Genomic DNA, 27,151 nt, shown 5'->3' with positions numbered 1-27,151 from the left:
GTAATGAAAATTAAAAAAAACACATAAATAATATTTAAATTTTTCTTTTAAAAGGATAGTCTATCCTGTTTATTGTGATTTTGGAAGACAAATGAATAAAGGAAAACAAACGCTGATAGAGATTTGAAGCTTTTACTTACAAATAATTAACCCTTTCAACACAACACTTTATAATGCTGTTGGAAGGAAGAAAATGCAACACAGAGATAAATGTTGTTACATGGCAACAACACACAGTTTAATAATCTTTAACAAATCACGACATATTCATATTGTACTGTTTTTTTCTACTTTTAACACGTTTTTTTCTATCAAATCTTAAATCAATGAACGCACACAGGAGTGCTTGTGTGATCAGGTAAGATAACAGGTGCAGAGGATGATGAACAGAGTGCTGAGGTAAATGGACGCCAGCAGGGTCGATGCAGCGCTGAAGGTGAAGTACGTCCTGCCAAAAACTTCCGTATCTGTGGGTTAATAAAACAAATATTTGGGAAAATCTTTTGGTAATAGAGGAATGCTACTGCAAACCACATAGAGGACACATAATCCACCTTGTCCAGCGTTTAAAACAGCGCCCCCCTGTGGTCTAAGTGAAACATCTGTGCTGTGCTTTGAGCTGTAGAAACCAGCTCTCTCTGAACGCTCTCTTCTCGTGTGTGTGTCTCTTTAAATGCGATGGACACTTAAAGCTCCCTCAGAACCACTTACCCGTTGTCCCATGTTGAGTACGTCTCCACATAATGACAAACTGAACACTGTTCCTAGAAATTATGTGCAAAGCGATCACATCATATGGTGGTTAATTACCTGTAACCGTTGCCTTAGAAACGGCAGACACCAGCTCATTTTCGATCCTGCAGGTGTAGGTGTCGCTGACGTTGACCGGCTGCAGCTGGCTGGTCACGTAGTAAATCCCCGCAGAGTTCTGTGTGAGGCTCGTGCTCCCGTTCAGGACGTTCCCAGCCTCGTCTGTCCACGTGACGTTTGGCTCTGGGAACCACCTGCTCGCCTTCGCCACAAGGACGCCATTGGAGAACTTAAACGTGGGGGCTGTAAAGGCTTAAACATCAGAGGTGGGCAGGTTAAGTCATGAAAATATTTTGCGCATATGCAATTGGCTTTAAAAGTTTGGACTGTAAATATTAATGGACGAATTGAGTGTGTATGTGACTTCCTGTGCTTTTGGAGTCAGCCTCCCAAAACCTCAGTGCAAAGGAAAAAACATAAAGTGAATATGGAAAAGTAAAGACATCAGCAGACTATAAATGTTTTCTTTATCTCCCTACTTTGGATTTTTAAGCGCTGCATTTACTACTCTACTATCTCCAGGATTTAAAGTTTCCTGCAGCCCTTTTGCACTCACTTGCACGAGCACATTCCTGCACCACTGTACAGCTTCTTTATTGCAACTTTTGCACATATTTCACATTTATTTTAAAACACGTGAACCAAAAACCATCAAGTTTCTCATATGTGTGTTATGATTCTGTTCATCTCTGTTTTTCTGTAACCAGGACAGGAGGCCAATTAGTTGAAAAAGCCTCCTTAATACTTGAGCCATCTGTCGTAAAGATCACTGTTTATTTTTTACCCTTTCACTTCCTCTTATCTCTAACCGCACATCCTTTAGTGGACTTTCTTGCCCTTTGAGAAAAGCCACAGTTCAGTATGCAGTGCAGAGTTTTCAGTTGGAAGTTTAGACTGAACCCTTGTGGTCATTCAGTGGGCATTTTTTGGGGTCCATCACTTCAGCATGGATGCTGACAGTTGCTGTTTGCACTCTATCACTTATAAGTTCTCCTGATCGCTGCTTAATTAAAGACTGCACTCCCTTTGTGCTGACTCTTTATTTTCACACGGGGAGACAGTTCAGCACCCATGTGTGGGTTTTTTTTTTATAGCCTTTTTACTGAACTGAATTTGAACCACAAATTAAGTTTCCTGACTCGATTCATGAATCCTTACTCGATGCCCCATGGTGAAAGTTGCCCATAAACTAAGTTAAAATACAGCTTTAAGAAGATCTAAATTTATTTAGATTCTATTTATTAACAATGCAGCACCATCTTGTCTTTTAAAGGGAAGCAGACTATAGAGCAAAGCACAGTTAGAATAGGATTCAATAAATGCTGAAAATGTAAAGTTAACATTCAGAGTTGCTAATGTTCTCAGGGAGATTCATTTCACTCATTAAACACTTGTCGTCCTACCTGCTGTTCTGAGCTTGATGTTGACCGTCCCTCCGCCCTCAGAGGAGCTGATCGTGCAGGTGTACTCCCCCGCGTCGCTGCTCCTCACATCTCGCAGCAGCAAGGAGCCGTTCCCGTACCCCAAAGCCTCGGGGAACACCTGAGTCCTCCCTTTGAACTGCGCGTCCTGATCCACGAAATCCGCAGCTCCGTCCTGATAACGATGAACGAGTCCTTTCAGGTTCTTCTTCTCCCACGTGACCGACACCTGTCTCAGTTTGGCTAATTCAGCTTTGACGTTCAGGTTGCAGCTGAGGAGGATGTCACGGCCGAGGTTGGCAATGGGCAAAGTGTTGGTGCTCGTCACCTCGGAGGACTCGCCTGAGGGAGGAACACACTGAAAACACTTCAGGGCTATCTGATGAGCTTTATGTGACACAGCACAGAACTCGTAGCCTGATTAACAGCACGCAAAACAACGTCAAAAACATTTGTATAGTCATATAAAGCAACCATCATAGATTACAGTACGATGAACAGCTGTACGTCCTATAAGGCTGCAACCCCACTATACGATACATATCATGATACAGAAGCCACGATGCGATATGCCTCATGATACAGAGGTCAGGTCCTCAGAGATCCTAGAAATACATTAAAATATTAGAGCAGCTGTGGTCATGGTGCACCATAGGTCAAAGGTCTTTTAAAATGAAAAAGTCATCACAGCTTTGCAGCCATTAAAATTCTGTAACATCAGCATTTAAACACTTGACCAATAAGAAAACAATAGGTGTCATCCTAAACACATCCCCTATGTATTGGTATATATTGTATAGTGTACATATTCTGTATTGAGGAATTTGGAAGTGAACTTTATTTAAAAGGACACATTCACACAAACATGGTTTAAAACACTTTATGACATGTTGTCAAACCTGAGAGTGAAGTTTAGATAAACACAGAGTGAGTTCAGAGCACACCCACTTGTCCCCTGAGGGCGACAGAGTCATCGCTAATGACAACAGGATCTGACAAAGATAAACAAGTCTCACCTGAGAAAGCCAAAGCCAAGAGGAGGATGATGAGGGCTGAGAATAAGATGATGAGGATGATCATGCTACAGCATAAAAAAACAAAAAAACCCACAAATAATTATGAATGACTTTCTGCTCATTAAGATCAGATACACTTCTAAGAAACCCAAAAAAGAGGATTTACTGTAAAACTTAAAACATGGCGTCTGAATTATGGCATTAAAACTTTGACTGAAGCACAGCTACAGAGACATTACCAGAAAAAAGTTATTTTGTTATTTTGGTGTTGTTGATGCATTGGTGGTTCAGAAGAATGTTGTTTTTGTAGCTTGTCTAGGTTAAGACTTGTTTAACAAACTGTCATTAATGTTTGATGTTTTTTTTTTTTAAATTACATTTCCATGTTATATTGTAACTTGTTGTATCCTCTCCTCCTTTTACCCTCATATTGTATAGAATTGAATTGTGTTATTTTGTATTGTATAGTATCTTATAGTATATCTCTCTCCTTTATTTACCATTGGTTTGAATTCAAACAGGAAGTAATATACCCTCAGCTTAAGGCAATACAAAAATTCAAAATAAAAGCCCAACAAAAAAAGTTTTTAAATGCAAAAAAAATAACTATGCAATTAAAATGCGATTAATTGCGATTAACTAGTCAAAGACAGGGATTAATCAGGATTACAAAATGTTTATTATTTGACAGCACTAGTATCTGTATTGTTTTCATATTTTCCTATCACGCTGTATTTGTTATACATTGTAGTGTCACTCTACTCATGCTTTTTTTTTTATCACATGATAACAGCTCAAAACTTTTATTATTGTATTATGACTTATAGAGCAGAATAGTTTTGTTTTTTATTACATCAAATTACATCGACTCTTTTTGTACCATAGAACATCTTTTGGTGTTTTGATTATGTGATATCATAACGTGTTGAGTTGAATCGCATCATATTGCATCATAACGTATTGTTTTATCAACCATCATCAACTTGCACTTTATTTTGCCATTACGTCCGTTGTTCTCATAATGACTGAATTTGAATTACTAAAACCATGTTAGTCGTTTAAATCTCTTTTTGCATCTTTTTCCCCCTTTATTGGAAAGAGAACTTACTTATGACTATACTGCAGACTGCTTCACGTTTTCACAATGTAATCAGCAGAGAACACATTCAAACCTTAATGCCACACCTGTAGAAGATAATGTTCCCAAAGGAAGCCATGGCTGCAGAGAAAAACCTCCCAGGTCAGAAAAAGAAAGAAAAAGTCAAGTCATGCTTGTGAAATATCCACTGTTTCTCCAAAAATAATTCACACGCACACTCCGGTTCCTCATCGAGTAGTTCCCGCTCCACAGTGAGTGAGTGTGTGACAGTGAGCATGTTTTGTTTCGCTCGCAGCACTTTTAATACCATGAGTAAATATTACCTTAAAGGTGTGTTCTTCAGACATGTTGACATGCAGTCACATTAGTTACAGTAGTTTATCTTTGAAGATCTTTACAAAAGGTATGCACCATTCCTTTACCAAAGAAAATACTCTATTTTAATATTTTCTTTTGCAAAATATCTTATTTTTGTTTTACACATAGGAAAAGAATATTATGCTTTAATAATAATAATAATATCATAATGATGATAATAATAATAATAATAATAATAACAGGTGAGTAAGCACAAAAGAATGCTTTACCCTCGGTGTCCTCACACAGTTTACCCAAGGTGGAGAACATCTACATTTTTCTCCACCCATAGGACTGATTTACACACATACACAACAAGACCTGTGGACATGCGTTCGTGGAGAGATGCTTCATACGAGGTGCACCAGGGTTGTTGGGGGTTAAATATCCCTGGCAACTCTTTAGCAATCAGACCAATTACAATATTATGGCCTGCACCAGGTCTTGAACCAGCAACTCCCAGTTCCAAACACGAGTCCCGACAGGATGAGCGACTTCTGCCCCAAATGTAATTTTGATATGGTGAGGTGAAACTGTTTTGAAGACATCAGAGAGAGAGGAGAGAGAGAGAGAGAGAGAGAGAGAGAGAGAGAGAGAGAGAGAGAGAGAGAGAGAGAGAGAGAGAGAGAGAGTCTAACACTGTTAGTAGACTAAAACAAGAGGTCATACAACGCTCAACTCCAGGGTTTGGTAAAATATGGATTTACTGGAAATAAGATGAAAACTCGAAAACAACCAGGACAACTCAACGGTCACATTTAATGACCACAAAAAAATTCTGGCAACCTCTAGTTTGCATGCGACTGCTGTTATGACATAAAGGAATGACCGTAGACGTTTTGTAATCATGTGAAAATAAGCCTTTCAGTTTCTATCTCTGTTTTCTAAAGACAGACATTTCAGTTGAATCCTATGCAAACTGCTTGTAAAGATGGAGGACGTAAAAGTGTGTTGTTATGTGTAACTCATGTAAACTGGTATCTATAAGTTGACGTGCCATGTAAATGTTACGTTCCATCTTTCTCTTTGTACTTTTACTTTGCAATGAAAAAATTGCATTAAGTTAAAGGAGCTGTGTGTAACTGACACCTAGTGTTTAAAATGGGTACTGCAGTCTCTATGGAGTTTGATGCTCATTCAAGTTGTGGACGCTGAAGCTTCAGCGTTTAGCCAGCTCTGGATCGATCTGTAAACCTTTCCGTGTCCTCGCTCCATTTTTCAAAAGCGTCTCCAATATTTAACCAGCGCTTGTTTGAAAAACGTCCAGGGTTTTAAGGTTCGGGCAGAATCATCATTGCAAGCTTCAATCGCTATAACACTTTTTGGTGTAAGTAGATAACTTACAAATTGCTTCTTTACCTCTTGTGTAACTGTTGTGTATTTCATGTATTAATTTAGGGGTAAAGTCTGTTTTCAAAATTTAGAGGATACAATGATAGGCGGATCCCTCTTTGATAACATACATGTTAGAACTGGAGTTGATTAGCTTAACTTAGCATAAATACTTGATGTGTTGTAGTGTATTAATCATATATTGTATCAGAAAGGTTTTCACACTGCATTGTCAAACATTGGTTAGTTGACAACCACCATGAAGCTTTACATTTGGCAATTTTACTTTTGTGATTTATGTATTCAAATCAGATGGGGGAACTAGCAACAAGCTAGGTTTTTAGCTAATGCTCGCCTCCCTATTTTGGATTGAAACTTCTTTTACAATATAGTGCAAAATCAGAACAAAAGTTATCACGTGACAGACTTGACAATTAAACCCAACTAAATCCACCCATGAGAAAGCATATGGAAAAAGCGGCAAGTAATTCTAACAGGCAGGTAGTGCAAGCAAGATCGGTGTTGGTACCACATCTGCTCGGGGTCCTTTACCTGCTAGTGACCTTACACAATGTGACTGGCTTACAGCATGATGATGCAATATACTGTAATTGTGTCATGATTTGTGGTAAAAAAAAAAAAAAAAAAAGAGGATCTTTTCTCTTCTATCATCTCAATAAAAGTTGCCTGGGAAAACCCTCAACAGCTTGAGTTTGTTCTATTCCAGAAGTGAAAGCATGGTACCATCATAATGAAACAACCAAGTAGGTACATTGTGGTTAAATGGTGGAAAAATTACTGTCTGATTTCTGTAAAAACTCACAGTCACACATTGACACCCCTATATATCTCGGCTGCTAAAGAAGAGAGTCTCACGTCGACAACATAATCCCAGAAGGACAAAAGAACTGGATCTTACACATCTCTTATTATTTTTCATAGTTGGACTTCTAAAATCTTTGAGCCAGCATGCCTCAACTTGCTCATGATTTTCCTCAGAGACTTGCCGCAGTTGTTACGAATGCCTTCAGTACGTTTGTGCTGGTTGTCATCTTCTGCATTCTGCAATACACATTCGACATGGAATTTGTTTGTTCGTGCATAGCAGGCGTACATAGAAATGCATTGATCTACATCTTTCTCCCTCCTCTGATCCTTACCTGGTTTGTGAACATCACTAAAGCCAGCCACCAAAGGAGGACTCTTTCTATTTGGTATTGTCGAAAAAACAAATGCTGCTGGAGTTTTTTACAGTTGCTCCTTGACTATCTTGGTATGTGGGTCGTATGGTTTGCCACGGTTCTGTTTGACGGGGACTGGTACTTCTGCCTGCAAACAAACCTGAATGCCTTAGAAACTGGTATTCCTTGCAAAAGTGAAACAAATCTGACCTCCGAGGAATACCGCATCAAAGCAAAGTACAAGACAGACTCACTTGTAAGTATACTTTAACTTGTGTTTAACATGTAACTGAAGTTATTAGAAAAACTGATAACATTGGAAGAAGATATTGGAGTACACAAATATCTCAGATCTGACACTTCTCCTGAGAAAAGTAAAATAGAAAAAAGTAGTTTTGCTGTTTTTTTATATGTACTTTGTTGATGATGTTGCCAGATGTTGAACTTGAATTTCCCTCGGGATCAATAAAGTATCTATCTATCTATCTATCTATCTATCTATCTATCTATCTATCTATCTATCTATCTATCTATCTATCTATCTATCTATCTATCTATCTATCTATCTATCTATCTATCTATCTATCTATCTGTTGTTTAGATATGTACATTTTTACTTTAAAGATCCCATATTGGGTAATTGGTGTTTGATTAAGAACAACAAAATTACAACAAAATTAAACATCCATCATCAGAGAGCTGATTGAACAACCGCCAAATATATAAAGCTGAATATAGGCAATGCAATGCTATTTTTAAATCACTATTAGCTGAAGCACATATCAGATCAACTGTTGACCAAGAAAACTGCAGTACCTGGTGTGTCCACTTTAGGCTAGATCCAAATACCAAATAAAAACTTTAAGTGATTAAAATGTAAATTTTAACAGCATGTTTACAGCCAGGCTCAAAAACAATTTACACATAACTTCCTCATTTCCTTTTTGATCAAAACTGCAGGGTGTTTTTTTATGACTAATTCTAATTTATCAGGGGTGAATCCTGAAACAAACATTAAGTTTCCAATCCACAGATTGGAAAACTTGAATATCTTAACTTAACTTTCATCTTCCATCTTGCAGGATTGTTGTATTACTGTCGCTCTGCTATACTTTTTCCAGTTTCAGGTTTGTGTTTGTTAGGCTAGCTTAGACTGTATTGTTTGGTAATTATCTGTCCAAGTTAATTCTATCTGTTTGTGTTCTTTTCCAGGACTACGGCCTCTATGCCATCTGTTGTCTTCTTGTTTTATGGATCATTGAAGAATTCATTCGGGTCTGTTGCACCAGAAGTAAGAGTTGCAATACTTGTTGCAAGCAAACTTGTTGCTGGTCCAAACGTCCTCACTACAAAGTGATCTATCATGATCTTTTGGAAGACCAAGTGAGTAGCCATCTGAACAAGGAGTTATTAGAAATAGCGAAAAAAAGGGCGGAGGCAATATGTATTCCTCTGCTGGAAGTGATCAGGACGAATGAACTGAGATTGATTAACGATGGGGAGATCAATGATGACGACAGCAGAGCTTTGGAACCTTGGTGGGAAATTTCAGAGTCAGATTTCTACTTGAAAGAACCAGAAAGACAAGAGGACTCTATTAATCATACACAATCTAATGATGAATCAACAAGTGCTGACTGGTTAAACTATATGCTGTATGTATGAATGAGTCTCCTGATTACTGAATAATTTAAATGAAATTAGTTAACACTACAAAGGTTCTCCTGGAGGTTTACATGTTGCTTTTCTGACTTGCAACTGGAACTCGCTAAACACACTAAATGTGATGTCATTCCCAGTTCCGATGTAAATGAAATGCAGCGTTAGTCTTGGTTTAGCGCTCGCTGATGTTCCTCTCAGACTTCTATACTCCCTTCCTCTTTCCTTTATATCTTGTTAGCTTTGTATTTTTATTTATTTTTATTTCCTTCTGTGCATTTAATGCCTTAACCAATCGCTCTTCGTGGACAAATAAAGTTGAAGTACATTCACAAGCTTATTGACCAATAGATTGTAAGTGCAACTTTATTCTGTCTTCGAACTGAATATTTCTAAACAGCTGAAACTCCCTCTTTGAAACTGTGAGAACTTCTTCAGTTATCAGCTGCGCCCCCCCCCACACAACACTAAATGTGTTACCTCCATGTTGACTTCACAAAGTGCAAACTTGTCATCATAAACTCTTCCTGTGAAGATATCAATGGAGCATTTTTTGCCGCCCTTAAAATCGACTAAAGTTAGTCTTGTGTAACGTGCACTTTATTAGCCTCTCTTTTACTTCTGTGCTGCTTTACAAAAAAACAACAGGAAGTGTTTTAAAAGAAGGAAACATGTCTGCCAGATTGTCCCTCAGTCCGTTTATATAAGTGAGTATATGCATAACACAGAGACCCTGAAGTCCCAAAAACAATTTTTTGTTGTTGCACAAATAAAAAAAATTCTAACTCTTATTCTGAACACTGAAAATTCACTTCAACCTGTTTCAGAACTTTAAAAAAGAAAAACATCAAATACGACCTTCATAACATTTTGTTGGTGTAATATGTGGACTCATTGAGTGAACAAGGGGTATATACTGAAAAGTAACTTTTTTGGACACTAACATTAGTTTGTATTTTATTTGCTTTTTTTAATTGTTTGGTTCAAAATAAAGTCAATGAGTCTGTTCATTCATTTATTTTATTACCACAGTTGAAATTTTTTTCCATCTTTCAAGACAATCAAATTAAAAATGCATATACATGTTCAATTTTTGTGTTTAAAAAAAAGGATGAAGAAGATTGTCCCTCACTTGTCTATTGCCACGAGGACCAGAGGTCTTCTTCATGTGATTGATCGAAACGTTGTGATGAATTCAAAACTTCTTGCGGCATTTGAGAAAGTGTGCGGATTCTTCTTCTTCCACAGTCAGCTGCTTTTTTGCACCACCTTGCACCTATGCGATGTGCATATTAAAACCTTCTCTTAAAAAATTTACATCTCAGTTCCTCAAACCCGTGGGAAGCATCGACATTGGCCGTCCTTCCTGTTGTTGATTTTAAATGTTCTGGTTAAAATAGTTCAAGCAGAGATGTTATGGACATGGACAACATGAAAGCACTGCTAATGTCCTCTTGCAATAACAGACTGTAAATGATTCCAATAATGTTTTATGTATCAGTGCTTCATCAATGTGTTGCTATTTTTCACAGATCCACAGTTTGGACACATCACATCTGAGATCGTTCCAGTTTGCCTCTTTTTTCTTGCCAGCTCCAAAATGGACACAGTCCTCTTCGCCCCATTTTGGATCTCCTCCACCATTATCAGGCTGACCTTTACACCAGTACCTATAAGACGGGAACGAGTAAGATCATTCTCACAGGATTTCCCACTTGCACAAAACAAGAATGAGTTTCAGAGAGACCACAACAACTTTGTTTTGGTACAATTTTTTGGTGTAATTCTGATGTGTTTCATATGACATAGAGTTGTGAGGCCCCCTGAAAGAGTTGTAACAATTGTACTAAACAGTTTAAAGAGAGGGTTAGGACAGTTTGAAAAAAACTGAGCCAAAACAAAAAACTGCAACATCAACAACACACCATCACTGTGTGTCTTACCCCTGAGTCAGCAGAGTGTCGTCCGTCCATTTCCATGTGCCTTCATTGTCCCTGTCACTCAGACCAATCCAGGTGTCGCCTTTGATGTTGTTAGTTAGAAATTCCTGATAGATAGATAGATAGATAGATAGATAGATAGATAGATAGATAGATAGATAGATAGATAGATAGATAGATAGATAGATAGATAGATAGATAGATAGATAGATAGATAGATAGATACTTTATTGATCCCGAGCGAAATTCAAGGTTGGAGGAAGAGAACCTGTATTTTAATTTTTGTTAAAAAAAAAGTGCTCGATCAAGTCTTTTGGTAATTTTCCCTTCATGACATCACAAAGGGCAGTAGCCCCTCCCCCAGGTGGGTGACACTCCCACAGCTAGGTGTTTGTTCTACCCTCTGAGTCTGCCTTCTCACCGTAAACATTAGGACATGGAGCGAGAAAGCACCGAGGACACCCGAGCCCTTCCAGAGAGGGGGCGTGGTCAGACACAGCTCATTTACATATTTAAAGCTACAGACACAGAAACAGCCTGTTCTGAGCAGGGCTGAAATAGAGGGGTTTATAGACATGATCAAATACAGGATCAGAGTGGATTTACAACAAGACACTTCACACACATGTTTTGGGGAGCTTTGAGACTTGTGTAAACTGTCTGAAGAGAAGGAGAATCTGTGAAAAATAAAAGTAAAAATAAGGAAAACCCAAGGAAAGACATTTTAAAGTACAAAAGTATAAAATTTGCCTCTGAAATATGGTTTATTTGTTAAGTCGAGTACACTGGCATAAGGGACAGTGGACAAAATCCTTACTCAGTAGGGCTTCTTGAGGAGAGCAATGCAGTTTGCTTAACCAGTCTAAGTATATTTTTGTGGACCTATAAACTCCTTGTCTACGTCTAACTCGATAAAGAACACATTACCTGTTCTTCCAAACGTTCTACAACCACCAGATCTGCTCCTCTGTCTCTGCAGTCTTGTCTGCTTCCATTCCAAGTTTTAGTCTGTGTTGAGAAGAGATAACAGGAACAACCGAACATCTTCCATCCAGTAGGACAGTTTCCAGCTTTCTCTGTAAAAATAAATAAATAAATAAAAAAATTAGAACAAACTAAAAACATCAACGAACCGACGAGACAAAGAAGACTGATTGACTGAAGGCTTATTATACTGATTTATTCTGGAAAGGATTTACAGAAACAACATCAATATCAGATCACATCAATGTAATCCATAGATGACAGTCTCAGCAGATCTTTTTCTAGCGGATCAAGAAAAACTTTATTTCTTTCTGTACAGCTGTACAACTTTCTGTCACGACTTGTGGAGAAGACGTGAAAAGACGTGTTCAAAACGTTCTAGGAACTGTCAGTTTTACCATGAAATGTGGTTACATTCACACAGCAAATCTAAGGAGGAACTATAAGTGCATTCGATGTTTCATTGCAGATGAAAATGTGAAAGGAAGTGAAACTCTCTCAAATGGTGATAGTGTTACTCAAAGTCATCGGCCACATGTGGAGAACGAAAGCCGGCCATGAACTCGACACTCTAAACACGTTCAAATGTCGATTGAAAACTGAAAACACTTTTTTGCAATAAAATAAACATTTTTAAAAAATATTTCAAGTGGAAAAGGTCACACACAAACAGACACAGACACACACATGTAAAATTAATGAATTTAAAGCAAACTGAGATGTGAAGATAACGGCGTCATGTTCTCTGCGGTATGGTCCAAATAGCTGTGAGCAGTAAACACACAGGAAGCGCACTCACTCTGTTTGGACAAACTCTGAAGTCTTTGCAGCTCTTCAGTGGTTTCAGTGAGGTTGGCATTCAGCAGGTCTCTCTGTTCAGTCAGGGAGGACAGCTGCTTCTCTCTGTCCTGGAGACGCTCGGTAAGATTGGCTTTGGTGGCGGAGAATTCTGACGACGAGTCGTGAGCTAACGTGAATAAATAAAAAACTTGATTCGCTTTGTTAGAACATTCGGTCATCGTTTACCATCAAATACCTTTACACTTGGGGTAAAAAACAATTAATACAATTGCAATCAATCAATCATGGCAAAAGTTAATGGTGATTTGTCTTAAACCTTTAAACTTTACTTCCCTTTTAGATATTAAAGAAAAATTGAAGAAGAAGTGAAATGATTTCAAGTGGTTACATTAATCTAACCACAGGAAAAAAAAGAGACTTTCAATTCATGGAAAGTTAAATGAAAACAGTTTACAGGAACTGTAAAAAGTGAGATGTTTGTTGTCTCACGGTTCCTCAGCTGAGATGTCTGGGAGCTTTTTTTATTAAGGTAAATGAATTCAAAGGTGCAGTGGTGTTGTTATTTTCCATCAGCGTGACCAAGGGTAAGATTGCCATGGCTTTACTGAGGCCTAAAGCACACTGAAGGATTATTGACGATCCAAGTGCAAATCTAAAAATAAAAGAAAGCAAACCGTGGATGACTCTGTGCGCAGGTGTCAAAAAAGATTCAATGAATGTCCAACAGGAAACACGAGAGAAGTGACACAGAACAGGTGAAACCAATGAGTGCAATCCCACTGAAGGGAAAACACAGAAAGGCTTCTTCTCATGTCTCCCAAATCACATCCTTTCCTTCTTTCCATTAAGTGCGTCTTTGTCCCTCCCAACAGATATAAACAGAGAGACACGAGGAAACGAAGCAGAGGAGAGAGGGAACGAGGAGATGTGTTTTAATAGATATTAGAAGGACCCAAAGACAGGAAGTAAAACGAGACCTGAAACACTGGAGAGAGAACTACAAAATAAAACAGGAAACACTGGAGACCAAAAGAGAAAGTAGGAATATAAAGGTAACAATAATAAAAAAATGTTTTTAAAAAAAACAACAAATTTAAACCAGAAAGTCATGATAACGTGTTTGAAGAGCTGAGGAGTCGATGCTGTTATAATAATAAGGGCATTTTGATGTTTCAGGAGAGAGTTGAAGTTACATGTTGTTTTTCCTTCTAATCACAGAAAAACAGCCTCTCTGTGGTGGTCTTGATTCAAAATCCACAGTCTATCAAGTCCATGACCGAGACAAGGCCGGGTAAAAGAGACCAAGCTCCACGATAAGGGAACTGTTTCCAAGGGTTAAGACAGAACTGGGGAAGCCAGAGCTGGATAGAGATGAAGTTGGGAAAGAGGGGGACTTTTAAATCGGACTCAAGCTCATAAAAAAGCAGCTCCACTTGATAAAAAAAACAACTAAAAATGACTCACAGTGGACGCCGAGGGCGATGATCCCAGCCAGCAGAACAACACTCAGCAGTCCCAGAAGAAGAACAACAGCTCTGTAAAATCTCCTCCTTGAGCTCTCTGGAGCTGACCACAGATAGAAGCATGACATGTAATCAAACAGGTTTGTGCACAGCTCAGTCAGAAGGAACACTCTTACCTGTCTGACATGTTGGCCGAGGTCTTGCATCGACAGGTTTTTTATAGTCAACATTGGCGTAGATTTCCTCCATCGCTCACAAGGTCTGCTCTGCAGCGTGTCTGAATGCTAAAGAACTCCTTTTAGTTTCAAGTTCACGCTTTCTCAAATTTTTGAGGAAGTAACAAGTTTCAAATGTGATCAAAATAGTGTGATTGCAACTGTTTTAATACAAGCTGCGTGGAGAGATACAAAACACATTTTTAAATGTACCTTTATACAGGATAGACTGAAGTGATAAATACGAAGGCTGCAGAATATGAAAAGCATAAAGTAGATGATCTGGTGACCTTACATGGCCTCTGGAAAGGAAGAAAGGAATGACCGGGTTGCTTGAACCCTTCAAAGTTCTTTCAGATATTTGGAAATAAGTCTTGTCTTTGGTTTTATAGGTATAACTCATCGTTATATATGTTTTACATCCTGAAATGTTCTCTGACATATGGTTCACACTAAAAGTCCAGTTCGTCTGACCAGTGTTCTTGGCTCTGGCATGGATAGAAGAGGGATGCCTCGGCACGACAGGACAGCTCTTGTAAGTACTGGATGCTTCTTGAGAATGAGATCATAAAAACAAATTCAGCACGGGACACTGAAGTTGCCAAACAGAAAACAAAAACCATTTCTGTACTACAAAACCATGCTGTGGTGAATGTGTCTTGTAAGCCCTTTTATCATCTCTGAAACGTGGTACTTCCTTCCTCAGACAAAAAAAAAAAAGAACTTGAAACTTCAGGCATTATGCACATTCAAACAGAATCCACTCTGCAGAGCAGACCTTGGGAGCGATGGAGGAAATCTACACCAATGTTGAATATGAAAAACATGTCGATGCAAGACCTGGGACATATCAAAGAAGTAAGCGTGTTCCTTCTGACTGAGCTGTGCACAAACCTGTTTGATTACATGTCATGCTTCTGTCTGTGGTCAGCTCCAGAGAGCTCAGGGAGGAGATTTTACAGAGCTGTTGTTCTTCTTCTGGGACTGCTGAGTGTTGTTCTGCTGGCTGGGATCGTCATCATCGGCGTCCACTGTGAGTCTTTTTTATTTAACATCAAGTGGAGCTGCTTATTTCCAGGAGCAGAGTCTGCTTTAAAAGTTTCCCACTTTCCCAATGTTTTCTCTATCCAGTCATAATTGACTATCATAACCTTTGTAAATATTTCCCATAAGTTGTTGTTGCTCTTAAATTTGTTCAGAGTTTCTATATAAGCAGAACGGAATGAATTTAGATTCATGTGCATAAAGAAGCTTAACTTGGTTTGAGCTGCTTTTTCCGAGGGGAGCATGAAGTATAGGAGGAGGACAGCCCTGTTCTCCTCTGTGTCCTGCAGCAGGGACAGCGAAGCCGGCGTCCTGAGGGGAGCCACTCAAACGCTGGGACGAGAGCGTCTGAGGGTCTCTGCATGATCCGACCTGCTAACCTGAGAGTCTGCTGCTCATAGTCCTTACAGGAAGTCCAGTAATCTGAGAGCCGACTGTGACCATGCTCTGCGGGCGGTTTCTGTTCTGGAGGCTGGTGGAGTGGAACCAGCACGTTAAGGAGAATGTTATGATACTCTCGATGAAGGAGTAGTGGAAAGCCAGGAGGATATGTTTTGGATCATTAAAATAGAAAATGCAAAGAAGGCATCGACCAAAAATAAAAGAGATGAAGGGCTGTCACTTTTTTTCCCCCGAAGTTGGACTGGAAAAAAATAAAAATGCAACATCGAGGACAGTGATTGAAAATGCAATTAACACAAATTAACTGATGAAATTGAGTGATACATCGTAATTTCTAATATGAATAATTTCTCTGCCCTAGTTTAAAGGAAACCATGACTAAATGAGAATCATGTTTTTTTATTTATTCATGTTAGGTCATGCCACCAAAGACATTCTTACCGAGCTTCTCCAGGACAGAGAGAAGCAGCTGTCCTCCCTGAATGCCAACCTCACTGAAACGACTGAAGAGCTGCAAAGACTTCACAGATTGTCCAAACAGAGTGAGTGCTCATCCTGCGTGGTGAAGATCTTCAACGGCTTCATCATTCAGAGAACATGGCGCCGTTCTTTTCTCACTCCTGCCAACTATTCTAATTTAGTTAACTTAGTTTGCCCTTTAAAGTAGGAATGTGCAACGTTGTACACGTAAATACAGCATAAATCAAGTCTATCCTGTAAATGTTTGTTTGAGCGGTGACGATCTACAATGAGTGAAGCATGAGTCACTCACACTGTGTTGTTGTCTGAGCTGTGTTTACGCCATGTTTACATGGACTACCTGGCGTATCGAGCTGTTTTAGTCAAGGATTAGAGAAGGAAGTAGAACATTGCTTACTCACTGCTTATTTGAATGTTATTTCAGTGTCTTTAGATCAGGGGGCGGCCGTGGTTCAGTTGGTGGAAGGTTGGGGGTTCGTTTCCCAGCTCCTGCATGTGTCTTTGAGACTCTTAACCCTGACTTGCTCCTGCTACTTTGTCAGTGACGTATGGATGTAAATAATTACTTCTGATGGTTCAGCCCATTCTCACAGTTTTGCGTATAAATAACACAACATTGTAATGTCGTGCAATGCATACGCCAAATTGCAATTTTGTGTGCAGATGATACGCCAATCCCTAACGTTAGTGAGGAGGAGTCAAGGTGACAACTATTCTAACCTTTCCATATCCCATTTCCCAACCATAACCTGTCCTGTTTCCTAACCTTAACCAGTCGGTATGTGTTGCACGGCGTATCATATGCACGTAAAATTGCAATTTGGCATATGCATTGCACGACATTACAATGTTGTGTTAATTATACGCAAAACTGTGCGGCTGGGTTGGATGGTCTCACTACATGGCGTGAATGGGAGTGCATGGGAAGCGCTGACATGCAGTGTAAAACACCTAAAGTAGTCAAGACGCAATAATCTTTAACCCATTTAGAGTCATTCCATGTAAATTTGTGTGCAATATGAAGTGAAGAGCTATTTTTCTTATTAATTTCTTATCTATTATTTCATGCAAAAATGGTGCAGTGTTGCCTTCAGATAATACAGAACAAAGAAGTGAAACAAAACTAACGTTTAAAAAGAGTCTCATAGAATTTTGACACTGTTTCAGACGATGGTCACTGTTTAAATTTACATTTGAACCAGTTTGATATTTTTGATATTTTTATGTCAGCTTGCCTAGAAATGTTCATGTTTTAAATGTATTGATGACCTTTTCCACGTATCAAAGTGAACCAAATCTTATTTCTGTCTCATGGCAGACTGTCATGTGTTAAATGTGGCCAATGACTCTGAGTGACACTATCTACATTTGAAACACTTGTTTCACTTCCTTAAACATTTTAATGTCCGAAGCAACTTTTAATAAAATTCTCGCTCTACATGGGATGAACTCATCAAACATTTGACTCCATTTAAGGGCAAAACTACATGGTCCCTTTTTGAACTGGTGTTAACATGCGTTCTGAGGGATCGTATGAAAAATGTAAAGTCTTGATTAGAGGTGTAAACACATCCATGACACACTGAGATCTGATCTCTCAGGCCAAACACAGAGATAGTCTTGGACATATCTGTCCACATTTGTTTGATAGTTTCTTCATGTAAACGTTTCTTTGTTGCTCTTCAATATCTTGATTGTGTTTTGTTTCAGAGAAAACTTGTCCTGCAGGATGGAAGATGTTCCATTGTTCCTGTTATCTCTTCTCAACACAGACTAAGACTTGGGATGAAAGCAGACAAGACTGCAGAGACAGAGGAGCAGATCTGCCCATCGTGGACAGTTTGGAAGAACAGGTGTTCTTTATGCTTCATCTATTCAGCGGTTTTGACAAGTCAGAGAATCGGCAGCTTAATAAGTTGTGTTGTGTTAACCACTGACCTTATTTCAGGCGTCTAACCATTGAAGCTAAATGAATAAATACAGGCTCTGGACTTTCAACAGGAATTCCTCACAAACAACATCAATAATCTAAATGAGAATCTAAGTCTCTATTGGATTGGTTTGAGTGACAGAGACAACGAGGGCACCTGGAAATGGACGGACGGCACTCCACTGACTCAAGCGTAAGAAACAGTAAATGATTCAAGATTGTTTATTGTCATGTGCACAGTGGGAAACATGTTTCCCTGTACAATGAAACTTACTTTGCTGTCAACAATACAAATATTAAAAATTAAAAGCAAAATAATATCGATATATACAAATATAAAAATAAATAAGGTAATGTGAAAGCAGTGTGCAAATAGAATTTCATCTGTGGAAAAAAAGAACGTAATATGTGCAAACTGAGCATTAGGTGAATGAGATTGTTAAACTGTCAGTTGTTGAGGAGTCGGATGGCGGTGGGAAAGAAAGAGTTCTGGAGTCTGGAGGTCATGCATTTCACACTTGTGTATCTCCGACCTGAGGGGAGGAGTGTGAACAGTCCACACTGGGGGTGGGAGAGAGCATGGCAGCTACTTTACTGACTTTGCGGCTTATTTTAAGTCACTTTAATCAGATATAGCCGTGGATTCATAAAACAATAGATACTTAAAGAGGGTGTAGAGGATGGAGGCTGAAGACACATCCCATTGGGGTGCCAATGTTCGTAATCATGCTGGCTGAAGTACTGTTACCATCCTGACAAACTGTGGCCTGCCAGTCAAGGAGTCCAGGAGCCAGTCACAGAGGATGGGGTGCAGGCCGAGTGTAGACAGTTTGTGGGGGATGACCATGTTGAAAGCACACTGCAGGGGGTCATGGTTGTCTGGTATGCAGCTCTGGATGTGGGCTAGTATCACTCTCTCAAAACACTTTGTGATGATTGGAGTGAGTGCCATTGGCCTGTAGTCATTCAGGTAGTCGGGTGGGAAAGGGAGACTATGGTAGTGGTCTTAAAGCCCTCAGGTTGAATTCATGCACAAACACCACTGTTCTTATCCATCACCAAATAACTAAATCCTAAATCAAAGTTCAAACACTTCTAACAGGAAGAACAAAAATGTGTTTTTGTATTTTTTAAAGTGAAAAATTCCATTCTTGTAGGTACTGGGGTAGTCCTCCCGATAACGGTGGTGGAGATCCACAATATGGTGAAGAGGACTGTGGTCAAATCGTCTCTGACAGGGCAAAAGAGAAAAACTGGAATGATGAGAATTGTGATAGATCCAGACTGTGGATCTGTGAGAAATAGAGGAGCAGTGATTGAATGTTGAAATGACTCATTTTGAAATCATTTCCACTGTCTGTTATTCATCTACAAAGGCTTAATGTTGTAATTCTTAAGGATAGAGTGATAACACTTTATAATAACAATCATTTAACAGTAAAATTTGACTTTACAAACTCATGTACGGTTCCCTGCAAGACATCAGACACACTTATTTATGGGTCAGACGACCTCTCATGAGGAAGAATTGCAAAGGACCAGAACGTAGTAATCAATGGATGTGACCACATTAAATGATAATATGTGCCCACTCCAGTTTTTCCGACATGTTGCAGAGCATGTGTCATCATATTTACTCTCTATTTCAGGAGTCACATTGAATTTATTAACTATCTCATATTGTGTTTCAGGGGAATTTTGCTTGTCACTGTAACTTTGTGATATATCAATGAGTCAGGTCTTTGACCTGCTTTTGTAAAGTGACTCGAGATAACACTTGTTATGAATTAGAGTTATACAAATAAAGATTGATTTGTCTGATATTGTGATTTCTTTTTTTTTTACATTATATAAAACTTTGCTCCAGATCATATCATCGTTTTCCCAGCAGCTTTCTTTAATAGTTTTCATCGTCTCATCACTCATAAGCAGATGGTCGTAGATATAATGTCATCAGTCTGATTGGGAAAGTATTTCTTTGAATTTGGAGATGTTGCATGAAAACAGGAAACCACATCGGACACATTTCACTGGAACACATTTACATAAACACAGAAGCTCTGACGAACAAACAGTCATTTTTTTTCCGAATGTTTCTGCAGTATTTTGCGTGTTTCCTGTTAAACAGGAGTCAGTGAATGGTGTTGTTATCATTTTGAGGGGGTCTTTCCTCCACAACAGACTTAATCTTCCTCACACATCATCACATGATCACATAGAAAGCTGACATTGCGACAAATTATCCAGCAATCCTTACTGAATATTTGTGTGTGACAAAAACATCAAAGAAATAATGAAAATATTCTTCTAATTAAATCATTTCTATAGATAAACAGACCATGATGCAAACCACCAAGCAGTCCCGAGTGCAGTTTAACCGTTTATATGCCATTGATGTAATACATGTAGATAGCAATCCAGTGTAGGAGGGGCCGGCTGTCTTCACAGGTCCTCTTATCACACTGATGTTCCAAAGAAGCCATCACCATCCACTCTCAATGACTATAGACCCGTTGCACTGACCCCCATCATCATGAAGTGCTTTGAAAGATTAGTCATGGCCCGCATCAAATCCACCCTTCCCACCACCCTGGACCCCTACCAGCTTGCATACCGGGGCAACAGATCAACCGAGGATGCAATCTGCTCTGCTCTTCACCCAGCCCTCACCCACCTGGACTCCAAAAACTCATACGTCAGAATGCTGTTCATAGACTTCAGTTCAGCATTCAACACCATCATCCCTCAGCAGCTGATCGTCAAACTGGACCAGCTGGGGCTCAGCACTTCCCTGTGCAACTGGCTGCTGGACTTCCTCAGCGAGAGGCCTCAGACTGTGCGGGTTGGCGGCAACGCATCAAAAACCACCATCCTGAGCACCGGGGCCCCCCAAGGCTGTGTGCTCAGCCCCCTGCTCTTCACGCTGCAGACCCACGACTGCACTCCATCCTTCAGCAGCAACCACATTGTGAAGTTTGCGGACGACACAACAGTGGTCGGTCTCATCTCCAACAACGATGAGACGCACTACAGGATGGAGGTGGGCCAACTGGCCACGTGGTGCAAAGACACCAACCTTATCCTGAATAAGACCAAGGAGGTTGTTGTCGACTTCCGGAGGGCCCGCACTCCCAAACCCCCCCTGACCATCGACGGTGCTGCTGTGGAGAGAGTGAGCAGCACCAAGTTCCTGGGGGTCCACATCAGTGAGGATCTCTCCTGGACAGCAAACACCACATCACTGGCCAAGAAGTCCCAGCAGCGCCTCTACTTCCTCCGTAAGCTGAAGAGAGCATGAGCACCCCCACCCATCATCCTTCTACAGAGGCACCATGGAGAGCATCCTGACCAGCTGCATCACTGTGTGGCTGGGGAGCTGCACTGCTGCCAACCACAAGACCCTGCAGCGCACAGTGAAGGCGGCTGAATGGATCATTGGTGTCCCGCTCCCCTCTCTTCTGGACTTCTATGGCACCCGCATCACCTGCAAAGCAACCCGCATTGTGGTCTACCCCACCCACCCCTCACACAGCCTCTTCAGCCTCCTGCCATCGGGGAGACGGTACCGCAGCCTTCGGGCCGGCTCTACCAGACTGAGAAACAGCTTCTTCCACCAAGCTGTCAGGAAGCTGAACTCTCTCCCCTCTCTTCCCTCCCTCCCTCCCCTCTGCCCCCATGAACACTGAACATTGGAACCTCCTCCTGTTTGAACATTGAAACAGAAACCTGGTCACTTATTGCACATTGCACGCATGCACAAGTTTCACCTTTCTTATAATCTTGTTCTATACTCCATTTTATTTAACTTAATACTTTTACACATTTAGGTTTATTAATGTAAATATTATTTATCTTTTTTACCTCTTTTTTACCTTGTTTTATTTTATTTACCTTTTTCTTATCTACATTGCACCGTGGGGAGGGGGGAAACGTAATTTCGATTTCACTGTATGTCTGACATATTTTGGAATTGACAAATAAAGAACCTTGAACCTTGAACCTTGAACCAAAACATACTGAGAAACACGAGGAGAGGGTGAGAACTGGATAATGTGGTTGTGTCAAATAAATTAACTCATCAAAACAAAACAGGACCTAACTCGTCTTCTACCTAATGTGACAGAAACCAAAAAACAAACACCTCACTTTCTTCTCTAAAAACTCTCAAGTGAAAAAAATACAGGTTTGGCACAAACCATTCTTACCAAGTGAATCTAACACAGATTACTACGTCAGTGCAGGAATATTATTATTTATTTAAAAAGGGTCCTATGTTCCCCAGTACAAAGCAGGAGGGTCGCTCCTGTGAGGACAGAGGGGCTTCTGTTGTCTGTTTTTCTCAACCTCCCCCAAAAAACTGTTCCAAATAAGTGACTTTGATTGATTTAGGAGAAATAAACAAAGGCTCTTATTCCTCCATGATCTGTTACCTTCAGGACAGAAGGAGCGTAGCCAAGAAACAATCTGTATAGTTGTTTCTGTTACAGGTGTTCCACAAACATCTCCACATCTGAATACAACAATTTACATAAAATCTATTTTAATACGTGTTTCCCAAACCACAGTGGTGTCAGCTGCTGTTCAAGAGGATTTTAGAATATAATTTGACGAGTCATAAAAGACTGATAAACAGTCATCTTAAAGTTTCATCAGCTTTACATTTCATCACTTCGGACAGTCGTCACTTCCTCACAAGTTAAAGAAAAAAACTTGAAACTCAAATAAGTTTTCAGCCCTCAAACAGCCCACACTGCAGAGGAGACCTTCGAGTAAACAGCTGGAATCTTCCGTGTGAGAGATGGAGACCATCTACGCAAATGATGAACTTGAATCTCCTCAGAGTCAGTGGCATTTTTTAAATCACTTCTTAAAGCTCATTTTATAGACTTGCTTTTATGTGATCTTTTCTTTTAAGATTTCCACAAATCTCTCCTTTTCCTCATTCATTTAATTGCCTTTTTATCGATCTTATTTGTTTTTTTAGCCTTTCAATTCCCTTCTTGCACTGATCTTACTGCTCTTAGTATTTTATAACTCCTACTCCTTTTAACGTTCAACTCTCCTGCTGTCGTACTCATTTTACCTTCTCTTGTTTATCTCTTCTTTTATCCTCGTTCTACTTGTGATGTGATCCCTCTAAATGCTGTTGTAATTGTATCTGTCCATCACTTCTTCCTCTCTAAATTTTGATGTATTTGTATTTGTTTTTATATGTAAAGCACTTTGTAAGCAGTTGTGTTTAAAGGTGCTATATGAATAAAGTTATTAAGTGTTTGATCAGACCGAGTTGTGCACAAACTTTTAACTTTTTTGACGCATTTAAGGATAACATGATATGAACTGGTGCTATACAAATAATAATTTATTGGAAGTTGTCAAATTTACGATGTTAACTGTTGCTCCTGAATGCTTCTTTCTGTGTTCAGGTCCCACGAGCTCAAAGAGGAGATTCCCCAGATCTGCTGTTTGGTTTCTGGTGATCCTAAGTTTTCTCCTTCTGGCTGGTCTCATCGGCCTCACTGTCCACTGTGAGTGAGTTGTTTAGAAATCGTTGTAGATCAGTTTTAACATGATATTTTCAGTGGCTGCGTCTGCTCAGAGAAATGTACCCTCTTAGGTTGTCTTGTTTTTTTCTGTCGCTTACCTTTGTCAACATAAGATAAAAAAAGTGATGAAGAAACATTTAAATAAACAATAAAAGAAAATAAGAGAGCATAACCATAGGAGGGGGAAAAAGCAAAAATTAAATAATAAAAACTGCTGACACATAAAAGTCAAATATAAAAGCAATAGAAGCAGTAAAAGAAACTGAGCTCAATAAAAAGAGATAAAAACAAAACATCGACACGAGTCAGAATAGTAGAAGAATAAAATCGGCAAAAAGGAAGAAATGTTTTAAAAGGATATAAGAAGACGACATCTGACGTCAGTGTGGAGAAGTTGTGTAAAAACATGAAACTAGTTCACATTTCTCTGGAACACATTGACATAAATGTCATTTTATTTCTGTATGTTGACCGCAGTATTTTGCGTGTGTCCTGTTAAACAGGAGTCAGTGAATGGTGCTGTTGTCATTTTGAGGGGGTCTTTCCTCCACAACAGACTTAATCGTCCTCACAAACAGAATCTGTTGAAGGTTCAGTCTCTGCACAATTATTTTCTTTAAATAAAAATTACGTTTGTCACACATTTTCTGTCAAATTTTTCCTTCAGATATATCAAGAAGTTTTCAGCTGTTGATGTTGTTTCTTATTTCGAATGAGTATTACTTCTTGTCCTGTGCAGGTTCCTCTGAACGAGTTGACCGTATGCTGGTTAAATTTGTTTTTATTTATTTTATTTTATTTTGTACAGGTGCGTGTTCATAAACCTGTAATGAAATGTACACACACGCACACACACACACACACACACACACACACACACACACACACACACACACACACACACACAATAATAATAATAATACTGTGTGGATGCACGAGTTTCGAGATAACTGTTCTTTATTTCAGGCCACGCCTTAGCTCATCATTCATCTGCAGGGTTATCTGCCATTGAAGCCAATCTGACCGAGCGTCTCCAGGACAGAGAGAACCAGCTGAATGTCAAACTCACTAAAATCACCAAAGACCTGGAAAAACTTCAGTGTTTGATCATACAGAGTGAGTCCTCCTCCTGTTTTTAACTGCTCACAGCTATCTGTTAGCATCAGAGACAGTCATGCACACATCTATCCACATTTATTTGACAGAGTGTCTGTGCATGTTTCTTTGGTTTCTGATCTTCAATATTTGATGTTCGTCATGTTTTACAGACAGAACTTGTCCTGACGGATGGAAGGTGTTCGGTTGTTCCTGTTATCTCTTCTCAACACAGATTAAGACTTGGGATGAAAGCAGACAAGACTGCAGAGACAAAGGAGCAGATCTGGTGATCGTGGACCGTTTTGGAGAACAGGTCATGTGTTCTTTATAATTATTCTTGTCAGAATCAGAGTTGTGTTTGATAAATAAAAAAGCCTGCTTCTCCACACAAAGATTGAGAAAGTGTTACTGCAACCTGCTGGACTGAAAAATAAACTACAGTGTTTTTATCAACATGTTGACGTCTGAAAACAGAAACAGAAAAGGATTCTGTTCCTCTCAATGTGACATAAAACATTTTCATGGATGATTAAAGATTCCTGGCTCAACTTCTTAGGTTGTAAAATCTCAAACTGCAGATGAATGTGGAAGAATCACATCCCTGATGAATGATTTCACATAATGCACTTGAATAAAACTTTGATGCTCATACTTCAGTTTGAATACAAACAGCAACACTTTGTATCTCTACTAAAATAAGAGTTTCTTCTTCTACTGACCTCTCTGCACTTCATCTTTGTTAGGATTGTTTTTCTACATGATGTCAGATTCATCTCTTCAAATATTATACAATTAAAGCTAAATAAATAAATACAGGCTCTCTACCTTCAACAGGAATTCCTCACAAAGAACATCAAGGATCGTACTTGGATTGGTTTGAGTGACAGAGACAACGAGGGCACCTGGAAATGGACGGACGGCACTCCACTGACTCACGCGTAAGAAACAGTAAATGATTATCCCTCAGGTTTAATTCATGCACAAACACCACTGTTCATATCCATCAACAGATATTTTAATGAACAAGTAATTGAATCCTAAATCAAAGATCAGACATGTTTTCTATGAAGAACAAAAACATGTTGGTTAAATCAAGTCAGTGAAGCTAACAGTTACATCAATATTTTTTTTTACTTCTTATAGGTACTGGCCGGACCGTCAGCCCGATAACGGTGGTGGTGATCCAACACATGGTGAAGAAGACTGTGGTCAAATCGTCTCTTACTCGGCAAAAGAGAAAAACTGGAATGATGAGAATTGTGATGGATCCAGACAGTGGATCTGTGAGAAATAGAGGAGCAGTGATTGAACAATGAAATGACTCATTTTCAAATCATTTCCACTGTCTGTTATTCATATACAAAGGCTTAATGTGGGCTATTATAATTCTTACGGATAGAGTGATAACACTTATAATAACAATCAGTAAACAGTAAAATTTGATTTTACAAACTCATGTACGGTTCCCTGCAAGACATCAGACAGACTCATTTATGGGTCAGACGACCTCTCATGAGGAAGAATTGCAAAGGACCAGAACGTAGTAATCAATGGATGTGACCACATTAAATGATAATATGTGCCTACTCCAGTTTTTCCGACATGTTGCAGAGCATGTGTCATCATATTTACTCTCTATTTCAGGAGTCACATTGAATTTATTAACTATCTCATATTGTGTTTCAGGGGAATTTTTCTCATCACTGTAACTTTAGCTAAATGTTGCTAAATGCTACGCTCATGATGGATGAACTCTTTGTGATATATCACTGAGTAAGGTCTTTGACCTGCTTTTGTAAAGTGTCTCGAGATAACACTTGTTATGAATTAGAGTTATACAAATAAAGATTGATTTGTCTGATTTTGTGATTTTTTTTTTTTACATTATATAAAACTTTGCTCCAGATCATATCATCGTTTTCCCAGCAGCTTTCTTTAATAGTTTTCATCGTTTCATCACTCATAAGCAGCTGGTCGTAGATATAATGTCATCAGCCTGATTGGGAAAGTATTTCTTTGAATTTGGAGATGTTGCATGAAAACAGGAAACCACATCGGACACATTTCATTGGAGACACATTTACATAAACACAGAAGCTCTGACAAACAAACAGTCATTTTGTTTCCGAATGTTTACTGCAGTATTTTGCGTGTTTCCTGTTAAACAGGAGTCAGTGAATGGTGTTGTTATTTTGAGGGGGTCTTTCCTCCACAACAGACTTAATCTTCCTCACACATCATCACATGATCACATAGAAAGCTGACATTGGACGACATATTATCCAGCAATCCTCACTGAATATTTGTGTGTAACAAAAACATCAAAGAAATAATGAAAATATTCTTCTAATTAAATCATTTCTATAGATAAAC

The 27,151-nt window shown here is 39.2% G+C and overlaps 5 protein-coding genes across 6 annotated transcripts in view; 3 read left to right on the top strand and 2 right to left on the bottom strand.

Moving 5' to 3' along the window:
- gdap2 (ganglioside induced differentiation associated protein 2) overlaps positions 1-23,767 on the top strand; it is a 205,870-nt gene extending 182,103 nt beyond the window's left edge. Inside the window, exon 15 of the transcript XR_013780258.1 lies at positions 23,752-23,767. The gene's annotated coding sequence lies outside the window, so the exon portion shown is untranslated. The remainder of the gene's footprint in view (positions 1-23,751) is intronic.
- vtcn1 (V-set domain containing T cell activation inhibitor 1) lies at positions 119-3,530 on the bottom strand. 2 transcript variants are annotated; one of them, XM_079357419.1, is made up of 5 exons: positions 3,487-3,530; positions 3,248-3,312; positions 2,214-2,573; positions 811-1,062; positions 119-467 (listed from the first exon to the last, which is right to left on the bottom strand). In XM_079357419.1, the coding sequence occupies exons 1-5, from the start codon at positions 3,525-3,527 to the stop codon at positions 355-357; spliced, it is 831 nt and encodes a 276-aa protein (XP_079213545.1). In that variant the 5' UTR covers positions 3,528-3,530; the 3' UTR covers positions 119-354. The 2 variants fall into 2 exon arrangements, with proteins under 2 accessions (XP_079213545.1, XP_079213546.1); XM_079357420.1 differs by having other exon boundaries at positions 3,248-3,520.
- Positions 9,948-14,470, bottom strand: LOC306833124 (CD209 antigen-like protein D). The gene is made up of 6 exons (XM_079358212.1): positions 14,240-14,470; positions 14,065-14,166; positions 12,599-12,766; positions 11,743-11,891; positions 10,819-10,922; positions 9,948-10,545 (listed from the first exon to the last, which is right to left on the bottom strand). The coding sequence occupies exons 1-6, from the start codon at positions 14,310-14,312 to the stop codon at positions 10,395-10,397; spliced, it is 747 nt and encodes a 248-aa protein (XP_079214338.1). The 5' UTR covers positions 14,313-14,470; the 3' UTR covers positions 9,948-10,394.
- On the top strand, positions 15,047-19,796 carry LOC306832711 (C-type lectin domain family 4 member E-like). The gene is made up of 6 exons (XM_079357612.1): positions 15,047-15,136; positions 15,210-15,311; positions 16,141-16,266; positions 17,915-18,057; positions 18,206-18,327; positions 19,292-19,796. Exons 1-6 carry the CDS (start codon positions 15,067-15,069, stop codon positions 19,437-19,439), a joined length of 711 nt encoding a protein of 236 aa, XP_079213738.1. The 5' UTR covers positions 15,047-15,066; the 3' UTR covers positions 19,440-19,796.
- On the top strand, positions 22,892-26,639 carry LOC306832713 (CD209 antigen-like protein C). The gene is made up of 6 exons (XM_079357614.1): positions 22,892-22,975; positions 23,561-23,662; positions 24,647-24,796; positions 24,949-25,091; positions 25,613-25,716; positions 25,922-26,639. The coding sequence occupies exons 1-6, from the start codon at positions 22,933-22,935 to the stop codon at positions 26,070-26,072; spliced, it is 693 nt and encodes a 230-aa protein (XP_079213740.1). The 5' UTR covers positions 22,892-22,932; the 3' UTR covers positions 26,073-26,639.
- The last annotated feature ends 512 nt before the right edge of the window (positions 26,640-27,151 follow it).

This window comes from Symphodus melops (assembly GCF_947650265.1).
Source record: "Symphodus melops genome assembly, chromosome: 12".
Lineage (NCBI taxonomy): Eukaryota > Metazoa > Chordata > Actinopteri > Labriformes > Labridae > Symphodus > Symphodus melops.
Note: the sequence above shows the minus strand (reverse complement) of the source record. Positions and strands in the feature narration are given on the sequence as shown.

Coding starts and splice junctions, on each gene's coding strand:
- vtcn1 (XM_079357419.1), bottom strand. CDS start 3,527: ATGCATCAACAACACCAAAATAACAAAATAACTTTTTTCTG. Junction 2,574..3,247: donor CTTGGCTTTGGCTTTCTCAG/GTGAGACTTGTT, acceptor TTCCTCCCTCAG/GCGAGTCCTCCGAGGTGACG. Junction 1,063..2,213: donor CATCAAGCTCAGAACAGCAG/GTAGGACGACAA, acceptor CTGATGTTTAAG/CCTTTACAGCCCCCACGTTT.
- LOC306832713 (XM_079357614.1), top strand. CDS start 22,933: ATGGAGACCATCTACGCAAATGATGAACTTGAATCTCCTCAGA. Junction 23,663..24,646: donor CATCGGCCTCACTGTCCACT/GTGAGTGAGTTG, acceptor TCTTTATTTCAG/GCCACGCCTTAGCTCATCAT. Junction 24,797..24,948: donor TCAGTGTTTGATCATACAGA/GTGAGTCCTCCT, acceptor CATGTTTTACAG/ACAGAACTTGTCCTGACGGA.
- LOC306832711 (XM_079357612.1), top strand. CDS start 15,067: ATGGAGGAAATCTACACCAATGTTGAATATGAAAAACATGTCGATGCA. Junction 15,312..16,140: donor CGTCATCATCGGCGTCCACT/GTGAGTCTTTTT, acceptor TATTCATGTTAG/GTCATGCCACCAAAGACATT. Junction 18,058..18,205: donor TGGACAGTTTGGAAGAACAG/GTGTTCTTTATG, acceptor GACTTTCAACAG/GAATTCCTCACAAACAACAT.
- LOC306833124 (XM_079358212.1), bottom strand. CDS start 14,312: ATGGAGGAAATCTACGCCAATGTTGACTATAAAAAACCTGTCGATGCA. Junction 14,167..14,239: donor TCGGCCAACATGTCAGACAG/GTAAGAGTGTTC, acceptor ATCTGTGGTCAG/CTCCAGAGAGCTCAAGGAGG. Junction 10,546..10,818: donor GACACTCTGCTGACTCAGGG/GTAAGACACACA, acceptor CCCGTCTTATAG/GTACTGGTGTAAAGGTCAGC.